This window comes from Lycium ferocissimum, chromosome 5 (assembly GCF_029784015.1).
Source record: "Lycium ferocissimum isolate CSIRO_LF1 chromosome 5, AGI_CSIRO_Lferr_CH_V1, whole genome shotgun sequence".
NCBI lineage: Eukaryota > Viridiplantae > Streptophyta > Magnoliopsida > Solanales > Solanaceae > Lycium > Lycium ferocissimum.
Genome location: NC_081346.1, coordinates 64,411,920 through 64,424,501, shown reverse-complemented (window position 1 = coordinate 64,424,501; position 12,582 = coordinate 64,411,920). Strand labels below are relative to the sequence as shown.

Sequence of the window (12,582 nt, the reverse complement as noted above, 5' to 3'; positions counted from 1 at the left end):
TAAGCTGCTTTTAAAAAGTTAATCCAAACACCCTATTAATATAATGACAAGAAGGTCTCAATGCAAGTTTCAGCTGTATCACAAAAACTTTTAGAGATCATTTGGTTGCTAGTTAGGAAGAGAGCTATTTATATATTAAAATTAGTATACCTAATATCATGTTTGGTATTTTCTTAATTGCGTTGTATAAAATTCAGCACATCAAACACCGTACTTGGATATCATTTTACAATATCCCACATAAATAAAATACACATACGTTATGAGTTAATATATGTACTATTTATGCAGGAAAAAAATAGAAGTAATAACTAATACCGGGATTAGTGTTACATAGATAAAAATACTCAAATGACAAAATTACCACCTGGAGAGCAAGGATGGAGATGTTATAACTACTAGGCTCCTCCTCCTCTCAATCTATTAGAGACAATATCAGTAAACTGAAATATATTTCTTTCAAAATTTTCAAGGTTATAATTATAAAAAAACATTTTATTTCTAAAATTATATAATGCATATTAATTACTGATACAAAAAAGTGAACAATAATTTATGCATTGTAATTTCTGCATAACTAATCTCTAAATTATTTATTCCTGCATAACTAAACCTTGCATAAATAATATCCACATTACTTATCAGAATAACTCTAACCATCAACCAAACATCCCCTTCGTATAATGAAAAGTGTCGTTTAGGGTTTAGTATAAGGTTGCAAGATCAAACCTCAGGCATTTCTTTGAATCTTTTTATTAAGGGAAAAGGGTCAAATATCTTGCCTCTACTTTATTTTATTAATTAAATATACCCTTCGTTAATCAAAGTTAACAAAAATACTGCAAGGTTTGAACTTCACACTTATGCCTTATTTGGATGGAAATCCCCAAATCCTCTCAAATTACCCAATTTCAAAAAAATTACTCATTTTTTTTGTTGACCCATACATGACCATATATCAATCATCATCATTCGTTTTCTGATTTAAGTAACCTTTTCAATGGAGAAAAAAGAAAAAAGCGAACACACTCATATGATAAAATCCCAAAACTCACCTCAAATTTCATCTTTGAATCCAACTCCAAATCTTGGTGTAGCTGTCCAGTGTTTCAGTTCAATTCCACAGATGTCCTCACTTGACGAAAAAGTGAGTTTATATACCATAGTTTAGTTTTTATATGTCATTTCTTATCAAATATATCAGGTGTTGAAGTGCAATAATCACCATGATGTGTATACCTTCTAATATAATTATCAGATTAGTGATTTACCCATTGCACCAAAACGAAAAAGAGAGGGAGAGGGGAAAGTAGTTATCATGTATTTATGGTATGTGCAACTGCATTTCTTCTTGATATACGATACAGTTATTTTGACTTAAATGCTGCTCGTGCAGGCAAGGGAAACGAATTCTACCCCCTTCTGTAGTTGTGATGATCAATTCAGCCCAGGTGAACAAGTTGATGTTAATGAACATAGCTTGCTACGTTGCCAAGAGCCTCCAGAATGCAATTTGACGAATTTGTCCATTAATGCAGGACCAAATTCTCAAGGTATTGGTTGCACCAAGATTTGGAATTGGATTTAAAGATGAAATTTGAGATGAGTTTTGAGATTTTATCATTTGGGTGTGTTCTTGCTTTTTTCTTTTTTCTTTTTTCTCCATGAAGGTTTCAGAGGCGATGATGATGATAGGCGGGTCAACAAAAAAAAGGGTAATTTTTTTGAAATTGGGTAATTTGAGAGGATTTGAGGATTTCCATCCAAATAGGGGCATACGCGTAAAGTTTGAAGGCGACAGGGGTATTTTTGTTAACTTTCACTCGAAGGGTATATTTAACTAATAAAACAAAGTAAAGAGGTATATTTGACCCTTTTCCCTTTTATTAAATATCTGGCGTCGTTATTGTAGGAATATAAGATAAATTGAGTACAAGAAGTTGAATATCTTAACTTACGATTACCCATGCCAAGTTCCTCACCCAACACTTGAATCGTGGTTTGTGTTAGCTTTGATTTTAATTTGGATTCATTGCATTAAAAACATAATCAATGCTCTATTTCTTTTTCTTTTTTTTTTTTCTTTCAAAATACGGTTTCTCTACGAAGTTTCCACAAATTTGTTAGATCATCTGAAGTTGAAGGCCTACCAGCTAAAATGACAAGGTAAGATAGTTTTTTCTTTTATGAAATATAAAAGATAGTTTTTTCTTTTATGAATTTTTTTATTGCACCGGGGAAGCGGGAGGGAGAAAGAGGGAAGGAATAGATGAGGTTTTTGATCCTGCACTTCAACTGTGTAAAGCAAGGAGCTCACCAAGTAAATTAATCCCCAAACTGGTAAGATAATTTATTAGTAGGACCCCAAAAAAAAAAAAAAAAAAAGCAAAGGTAACGAAGTTAAATAGGCCAATATTGTAGGGATCAAAACTTCATCTTATTGGTGAGGGTTTGAATCTCCACGTTGTAATTCCCTTCTCCATTTTTCCTTTCCCCTCCCCTTGCCCCTATCCCCTATGTAATAAAAAAATAATAGGCCAATATTATAGAAGTGATGAGACCAGGAGTTCTCAGATTTATTTGTGTCATGATATGAGTTCGTATGATTGTGTTCAAATTTTATGTTGCTGTGCTCCCTAGTCCCTACTAACTTTTCACCTCTTGGCGTTGTGCAAATACTGTAGATATTCCTATTGCTTCACAGAAAAATATATTACGAAAATATTGACACCAGTATTTTAATACAAACTGACCTTTACATATATGGAGGCTCGCAGCACCAATCTAAAGGTAAAAGGTTTTTTTTTTTTTTTGATTAACATCTAAAGGTAAAAGTTACTCCCAGGGAAAACACATATTAACCGACAATAGTTTACTAAGTTTAATGTTAGTATAGTTTCCGCTCTAATTTAAGTGTCATACTTTTCTTTTTGGTTTGTATTAAAAAAAATATTTCTTTCTATATTTAATAGGTTTTCCAACTCCAAAATTATACATGACAAGTTTAAGGCTATAAAATTTAAAGAACTAAACACAATTATAATTTAAAACCATAAGATAATTCAAAAGCCTCCCTTTGTTTTTTACCATATCTAGTGAAACTAATACACTTAAATTTATGCGGAGGAAATATTTATTACTGATTTGAAGTAAATGGATGCGAGTAAATTGCTACTCCCTCCATCCCAAAAGATTGTCCTAGTTTGACTTGACACAAAGTATAAGAAATAAAGGAAGACTTTTGAAATGTGTCGTCCAAAACAAGCCTTAGATATTTGTGTGACTGTAATTATCTCATAAAGTTAAGGCTTAGTACCTAGATAGCCCCTTAAAATTGACATGTTTTCTAAGATAGACATTCAAACTAAGCTAATGACCAGATAGACACTTAAACTTGACAAAAGTGTGTCTTTAAAACACCTTTGTTTATAAGATCAAGTGTGTGAAGCACTTGCTTCTAATGTGTTTGATAGACCAATTATAAAACGATTCTATTAGTATAACTAAAACATGAGTCCGGAACCAAAATGACCCCAAAAAAAATATTTTGAACCAAAATACCCCAACAACAAAAAAATGTTACTGGGAGAGACTACCTTTAGCGCGGAATTTACATCTTGCGCTAAAAAACGCTTAACGGGACGACTCACTCGCCCCTGCTATAGCGCAGTAAATTACTGCGCTATAGTGTCCGTCTTTTTTTTTTCCGGCCCTTTTGGTTAACCCTTCTTCCATTACACTTTTTAACGTACTTTGACCATAGATTAATCATGCTTCGGGACCCCGAAACTTCAATATTTTATATAGAACCCTACTTATTTTTGTGCGATTAATAAGGTAAGATCAATACATCAAGGATACACAAAAGTTCGGATGGCCGTTTTAGTTGTTGAAAAGTACTCGAACGCCATTTTCGTTTGAAGGCTTGGTATCATTAGCTTGAAGTTCTTTACGAATACTTAAAATTGTTCATTAATAATTAATCAAAAGTTAGTCAAAATGGCAACATTCATACAAAAAAAAACTTCATTAAATTGCATCATTCATAACCTTGAGTAGATGAAAATACTTAACATACTAATTAATAAGAAACCCAAACTTTTTAAAATACAATCATCAAAGTAAGAAAAAAACTTAAAAAACATTCATCAATTAATGCCCTTGAGTTGATCTTCCGCCACCACCGCGAGATGTGCCACCACTGCTAGATCTACCACCACGAAAGTTTTCTCCACCATGAGATGTCACACCCCTACTAGGAGTATGACGGGCTCCGACCTGTAGGCTAGGGACCACCTGACTTATCCGTTACTTTGAACATTACAAACCATAACTTAAAGAACACCTGCACGCAGAAAAGGCCCAACATAGAAATATTCGATCATTCAACACATATTACATATGCGTACCGACAAAATCGCCACCACACAACAGATATCGTAAAAGCCGGCAAGGCTAACGAAAGTATCAAGAGCTCAAAATAAGGCTGACAAGGCCACTAATATATTATACCATAATATGAACCGGTGGAGATACAAAACATCTAACTATACACACACGTCTACGAGCCTCTACATATATTTCAAATGATTATAAGGACAATACCAAATAGTGGATGTAGCTCCGAAGTAAGTGGAGTGCTCCTGAGAATCCGCCGATAGAAGACCTACGGGTCCGATCCGTCTCCTCGCCTACTTTGGGTATGAGTGCGGCGTCCACAAGAAGAGACGTCGGTACGAATAATGTACCGAGTATGTAAGGCATGAATAACAACATAATATAGATATGAAAGGTAACATGGAATATGAGAGATAACATTCTCGTACATCCGGATGCCTCATCGGGCGGATATCATGCATGCTCGGCTTTTTAAAAAAAAAACTTTTCTTACATACATATATATAATATCATCAGAATAACGTACCCGGCCCTTTCGGGACTCGGTGTGTAACCTACCCGGCCCTTTCGGGACTCGGTGTGTAACGTACCCGGCCCTTTCGGGACTCGTGTGTAATACCAGGATCAGTGGTTACACAATAGGTGTCGTGGCCGACTATAGCGCGGTCTGTAGTAAAATACATACGTATATATATAAAGCATGCATGAGAGCCAAATAAAAGCTATAACTACTTCGGAGTGACGTAAGGTCGGTAACCTCCGATTTTCATTATGGAATTATCATCATCGCTATATCTCACCATTGAAGGAACAATTATTATAAGGTGAGATCAACAACATAAATAAAATCGATAAAATCATGAAATAATCTCAATATTCTCATAATAGTATCAACATCATAAGCTTTGGAATTTCTAGAATTAAAATCATCATCATCATAATCATCATAGAAACATTCTTATCTTTAACATCGTCATTCATATTGTAAAACCATGTCCGTTGTTGTTGTCATAAAAGCTTATAGAATCATAAATCTTTGACTTGGAAAATAGGGACATTTTGGAAAATATTTATGGATTATCAAGAAAGAAGTCATGCCTTTGAATCATGAACTCTATGAATCATGAATTTATAGCTTTTGAGAATAAGAATATTCTTGGAAAACATTTATGAATTCACATAAAGGGATCACGGGACATTTGGAAAACACTTTGGATTCATAAGAAAAGAATCATGCCTTTAGAAGAAAGGGACTAGCCTTAACATACCTGGAAGATAATTTCTCGACTTCCAACTTACTTCCTGTCTTGCAATTCCCTTAAGATCATTCGTAGCATCGTAATCTACATATACGACCATCCATACTATTGTTAAGCTCATCGTCATACGCACGTCTTAAACCCTTAATTAAAATCCATTTAGAATCTGCTGAAATTCGGGCAGCATCTCTCCTGTTTATATGCCTAGCCCGAAATCACAATCCAATAACCAATAACCAACAACAACAATAACAATACCAACATCACAATAACATTATCAGCACCAATAGGCTCCATAAAACATTCCATACGATGTTTTCCAAGTTTCTTAACTATTCAACTTATTATACGACTATTTAATAACTTTATCTCTGTAAATAAACTAAAATTACTATTAATAAGGAGAGATTCATACCTTATTCTTGCTAGAGCAGCAATATCTTCAATATTCACTTTGAATCCAAGCCAATTCCGCCGCAAGACAATACTATAATCATGACTACACGTTGTCCGGACCTCGATTAATACTCCGTAGCTTGAAATCTCTCAAAATCCTCGCTTTTATGTGATATATAAGCTCTCTTGCTTTGGCTGAATTTTCTAGAATGTTTTTAGGAAATTTTGTGCAGAAAAATGGGGTTTTTGCCCCTTATATATGTGCTAAAGTCGGCATCACTGTAGCACAACTGTAGCAACAAGCTCGCTCCGTCGAGCCTGAATTTGTAACGTCCATAATTCTCTACTCCGACGTCATATCGATGAGTGGTTTGTTGCGTTGGAAACTAGACTCGACGAACTTCATTTTAAGCTTTTGAAACGCCTTAAAACTCCCCATATACCTGAAGATATACCCCTCCAAAGTGAACCAAAATTCTGTCCTTAATTCAACTTGTTCCAAATTTTGACAAACTTATTTTCTTTGATTTGCTTGGTCCTGGAATCTTCCGAAACTCCCCCTACATGATATTTATCATTTATTATGCTTGGTAATAGTCATGTTCTTGTGTTTCAAGATTGTCCTTCTCGATTACGACTTACGAGATCGTAATTCGTCCTTTACTTCATTGTACGTCCCCATGGCTTCGTAAAAACTTTATGGGACGTCTCCGATACTCCATTACTACGGTGATGTACGTGGCATGCTCATGTTCTGAAAGTGCGGGGTATAACATTCTCCCCCCCTTCAAAAATATTCGTCCTCGAATGTTGAGAGGTACTTCCACCACAAGATGTAGTTTGACCACCATAAAGGGACACTCGTGCTTATCATGACTAACGTAATTACAAAATGAGCATTTTCGAGTGTATCCTTGAGCATCCATTTCACTATGAATACGCGAGTATGCATTCTTTACGAATTTACGGATAAATGCTTTATTTGCAACCATTGAAAATGGATCCATGGCTAATAACTCTCTCGGCTACATGGGTAGAACCTTCCGAAAGTTATTTTTGCATAATTTTCAACCTTCAAATATTCCCCGGCCGAATGTACGGGAGGGCATAATTTTCAATCGTATATTCCCACCATGTACGGGGAGGCATTCTTTTCCATTGCGATAAAACACTTGAAGGCATGAGAACATGGCATGTGATATGATTGCCTTGCAATGTGTGTGTTCTTGAAATCTCACAAATTGTGTGGACGTTACCTCCTTTACCTTGGCGCACACTTGTGTGAGTTCAAATATGCCTCTCAGTAGTTGTACTTCATCCGGTCATGTTTCGAGCCTTATATTTGTGGTACTCGATCGCAGGTAGCGGTTTTGGCATCCATCTTAGGCCTCTCTTTGTCCTCTTTTGATCTATTGACGAACCGCTCCACAACATTAAAAGTCATTCTCACCATGCGGTGACGGGTAGTCCCCGTGCGATTTCAACAAGCCATTGAATGACTCATTTGTTTGTTGTCGATACCACTATCGCCTACCTTCGTCCTTGTAATGTCCATTTGTCTTTATCAATTGCATTCAACGTGGAAGGCTTCCTGTTGCGCCCGCCTAATAATGTCTATCTGCCAGGCTAAACTTCTTCTCCGATGCTAAAATAATGCGGCCCACATCTAATTGCAAAGTCTTTGGGTTTGATATGCCTTTTGGAAGTTTGCCTTCAATGCCTTAAACAATAACGATGGTAGGCAAATGGTGGCGGGCCTCGCAAATTGAACATATTGTGCAATATGCGGCATTTAATACGATATCACACATATTCCCATAACGATCCTTAATAACGTGTTGCCTTAAGTAGTCCAAAAACATACCACACGTACTAATGCTTATCGATTGCAATTGCAAAAGCTAGAGGAGATATAGCTCCATTTGCATCCATTCCAAGCTATTAGCAAAAAAATTATGTCATACATCCCGTACACATGTGTTCCATCTATTGATATTTTTTGCAATGAGCAAAACCATCAATGCATGATTTGAATGCCCAAAACACAAAATCAAAAATATCAAATGGGCACACCAGGCTTTGATTTGAGCTTCCGTTTCAACAACGACTACCATGATTGAAGTGTTGCGAACGCCACGTATCTCGCAACTTCTTGAAAGAGCCCTCCCAATTGCCGTAGACTATCTCATGCACGCCTTTTACACCCAAGATACGCCTTAGAGATACTAGTAACGTTTTATATACTTTCGGGACGATTGTAATACAATCTTTAATAGGGAACACAAGAAAAAGTTGAAATATCAACTATAACAACAACGGGAACATTATATTAACACCAAAAATAAAATAAACTTAGGCAAAGGGGATACCTTGGGTTTTTTCCAATGTCGCCACTAATACACGAGCAATCATATTAGTATCTAGATTGCAATGATCATACGGGAGGTCACCCATATCACAAGTGTGCTTTGTGTAGAACTTTGAAATAGTCCACATCTTTTCGAGGTTTCCACCACGGAGCATCCGTTACCATAGGGTTGATATTTTACATAGTATACAATCGGCCCCAAGTTTCGTGTGGAATCGTCAAGTAATTTACTGCGCTATACTGTCATAACGCAGTATTTTACTGCAACTACATAAGTAGCCATTTCTTTTGTTATTAGACTACACCATATTCAATGTCGAGTAGTAGAAACTCAGCTTGGTCTTTACTTCTTCCAAAAGAACTAAATAGCAGTGATGATGAGAGTTCAAATCATAGCAGTTTTTCGAGCGATACCAGTGATGTCAAACTAGATGAGTTAAATCCCCACCTTCTTATAAAGCGTAATGATGATTTCTGCAGTGTGAAATATTCAGATCCGCGGGAATATTATTGCGGTTTACGCCGAGAATGGTCACATCGGCTTGCCGAATCAGAACGTCTTGTTCGTGACTTGAAAAATCTCAACGCTCCAATCCCAACAAGGTACTCCTTAACCATGCCTCAAGTAGGTCCAGAAACTTGCGAGCTTGCCGTGCAAATGATTAGAAAAGAAAACAACGGAATGCTTTGCAAGACGATGTAGATTTTACATGCTAAAGTTGGCCGAAGAACAAGTATCATCAATCGGTAGAGAACTAACTGCTGCGAAAAAGATGTGTCTTAAGAAACCGCCAATATTTTTCGAGGACGATATTGAGGACTTATACTACGATGATGATTAAGAATGTTGTGATTTTAGTTTTAAGTTTAATTTATGATGATGTTGTTATTTTGAAGAATATTAGTATGTTAAGTATTTTCATCTACTCAAGGTTATGAATGATGCAATTTAATTAAGTTTTTTTTTTTGTATGAATGCTGTCATTTTGACTAACTTTTGATTAATTATTAATGAACAAGTTTAAGTATTCGTAAAGAACTTCAAGCTAATGACACCAAGCCTTCAAACGAAAATGGCGTTCGAGCACTTTTCAACCACTAAAACGGCTATCCGAACTTTTGTGTATCCTTGATGTATTGATCCTACCTTATTAATCACACAAAAATAAGTAGGGTTCTATATAAAATATTGAAGTTTCGGGGTCCCGAAGCATGATTAATCTATGGTCAAAGTATGTTAAAAAGTGTAATGGAAGAAGGGTTAACCACAAGGGCCGAAAAAAAAAAAGACGGACACTATAGCGCAGTAATTTACTGCGCTAAAGCAGTAACATTTTTTTTTATTGGGGTATTTTGGTTCAAAATGTTTTTTTTTTAGGTCATTTTGGTTCCGGACTCCTAAAACATAAACTAAAGGACAATATGAAAAAAAGAAATACAACCCCACCCGACGCCACCCCACCCACCTACCCCAAGATCATCCCCTCCATTTTCCCATCCCCTCGACCGTTAATCCATTTCTCAAGCCAGAGGCCTCCTTCACTTCATAATTGTGGTGTCTTTTTCATGTCTTAATTTTTAGCTCTATTCTTGATTAATTTTATTTTTCTGAATTTGGATTTTTTGCTTTAAACAAGTCATTCCCGACAGAATAACTTTTCCGATGCAAACCCAATTGCAAAAAATCGGATAAAATTTTAGTGATGGTGGAGACGGGATGAGTGGGTTTCAAAATCAAAGGAATTCAATGGTAATGGCATTTTTCTACTAATTTAGACTGAAATGATCATTTCTTTCCGTTATATGCTCACCGGAGATGTGAAGAAGATAGACGGCAATTTTATCTTCACTTGGTCTGGCTTTGTTTTCAGGAGACGAGTTCATGTCGGAGTATCCATTTTTGGAGAATGTTGAATTTTTAAGGCTTTTTTCAGATAAAACAAAAACAAAAACAAAAAGTTAAGAAACGCATACTCGCGCGTAAAGCTATTTGTGAAGCACATGATTTGCCACATGTGATTCTTGTGTTTAAAACACACACTTTTGTCAAGTTTAAATATCTATCTGGTCATTAGCTAAGTTTGAGTGTCTATCTTATAAAATATGTTAGTTTAAAGGGTTATTTAGGTATTAAGCCTAAAGTTAAATTATTTTTAAATATAAAAAAATGTCAATCTTTTTAGAACAGACTAAAAAGAAAAGGAAGATAATATTTCTTTTTTGAGAGAGAGAGAGAGAGTAAAACAATCAAATAAGTACGGACTCTTCAGCCACAACACATATTTTAAGTAAAAGTCTTCGGTCAATATGAGGACATTAAACTAGAAAATTAACTTGTCCAAGAAGAAAACCTGCGTTGCTTCCTTATTTTTCTATAAAAGAAGACCAAAGTTCAAGTGATCAGAGCCAACACATAAAGTTCCTAAAAATAGTTAAGCAAAACACAGAGAACCAAAGTTGCGAGATGGCAGAAGTGAAGTTGCTTGGTCTTTGGTATAGCCCATTTAGTCACAGAGTTGAGTGGGCTCTAAAGATTAAGGGGGTCAACTATGAATTTATAGAAGAAGATCTACAAAACAAGAGCACTCTGCTTCTTGAATCTAATCCTGTTCACAAGAAAGTACCAGTGCTTATTCACAATGGAAAGTCCATATGTGAGTCTATGGTAATTGTTGAATACATTGATGAGACCTTTGAAGGCCCGCCCATCTTGCCTAAAGACCCTTATGACCGAGCTATAGCTCGTTTCTGGGCTATGTTTTTTGAAGAAAAGGTAAATTCTTTTCACCGCTATATACTCCAATTAATTTGAAATATATTTTAGTCATATTTGTACGTTTACTTTTAGTTGTTTTTCTTGAGTCATAGATTGTGAGATATTCATGCCAAGGAAAAATATAGTGCACTTCTAGTACTTTTTATTTTTGGTTTTTGTATAATATTGGACTTAGAGCGATCTTAATTGGTAAAGAGTCCTATAACGGGATTCCAACTTCCGACTTGCTTAGAATTGAATATTGTTGTTGTAGTAGAAGTATATTCCTATATGCAGAATTGGGTAATATTGTTATTGAAACTTAGTTTTTGATTGTTTTAATTTGCAGGCGCCAGCAATAGAGAAAGTTTTCTTTGACAAAGGAGAGGAGCAAGACAAAGGTAAAGAGGAAGTTTGTGAGATGCTGAAAGTTCTTGACAATGAGCTCAAGGATAAGAAGTTCTTTGTGGGTGATAAATTTGGATTTGCTGATATTGCTGCAAATGCTGCGGCCCTTTGGGTAGGACCCCTTGAAGAAGCATCTGGAGTTGTTTTGGTGACAAGAGAAAAGTTTCCAAATTTTTGTCGGTGGAGAGATGAATATATCAAATGCAGCGAAAACAAGGAATATTTACCTACAAGAGATGAGTTGCTTGCCAAATTCAAAGTTATCTTTCAGGCTGTTGCATCTGCTCCCAAATGAACTCCTCTTATTCAACTTTGAAGTTTCAAAGATCTCGTGTTGCAATAAAATTAGAGGTGGATTTAAAAGCACATTATAAGGTCATAGCCATTTAGAATCTACTGATTCGAGATCTTGAATTCGCCTCAGAAACAAACTACTCCTTCCTTCAAAATTTTTATAGTACCATTTGAATTTCGAGAATCAAACGAGTTTTCTTTTACTATAATTTTTTATATATCTTTTAAATATTTTGAAATTTATATTATTGTAACTTATGAATTTTTTAAATAGTTTTAAAATATATAAGTTTTTTTTAAAAAAACTTAAAAATTTCATATCCAAATTCACGTCAAAACTAACAAATTTGACTCTCAAAATACAAATGGTGAAAGCTAACTAAGCTAGCTCTTCACATACCCAGAGGTGTCTCATGTTACTGTTTTTTCTGGTGTTTGTAATTGTACAATAATTAGTCATATTAAATATCTCATCGAACTGAAAAAGAAAGATAGAATCGGGGTCCCGTAATGTTAAATATTGTTTAACATAAAAAAATTGGTGACTCATAATTAAGTGGGTGACATAGGCACATAAGTCTTCTTTGTTAAGTGGGTGATGACTCTTAAGGAAGGAGAAAAACTATGCAACTCCCTCCTGTTTAAAGAGGGTGTCCACTTATCCATTTACGTTCCTCGTAAGAAAATATTACTAACTTTTAGGT

At 35.4% G+C, this 12,582-nt stretch overlaps 1 protein-coding gene across 1 annotated transcript; it reads left to right on the top strand.

Moving 5' to 3' along the window:
- The first annotated feature begins 10,828 nt into the window (after positions 1–10,828).
- Positions 10,829–11,994, top strand: LOC132057065 (probable glutathione S-transferase). The gene is made up of 2 exons (XM_059449505.1): positions 10,829–11,194; positions 11,526–11,994. Exons 1-2 carry the CDS (start codon positions 10,886–10,888, stop codon positions 11,877–11,879), a joined length of 663 nt encoding a protein of 220 aa, XP_059305488.1. The 5' UTR covers positions 10,829–10,885; the 3' UTR covers positions 11,880–11,994.
- The last annotated feature ends 588 nt before the right edge of the window (positions 11,995–12,582 follow it).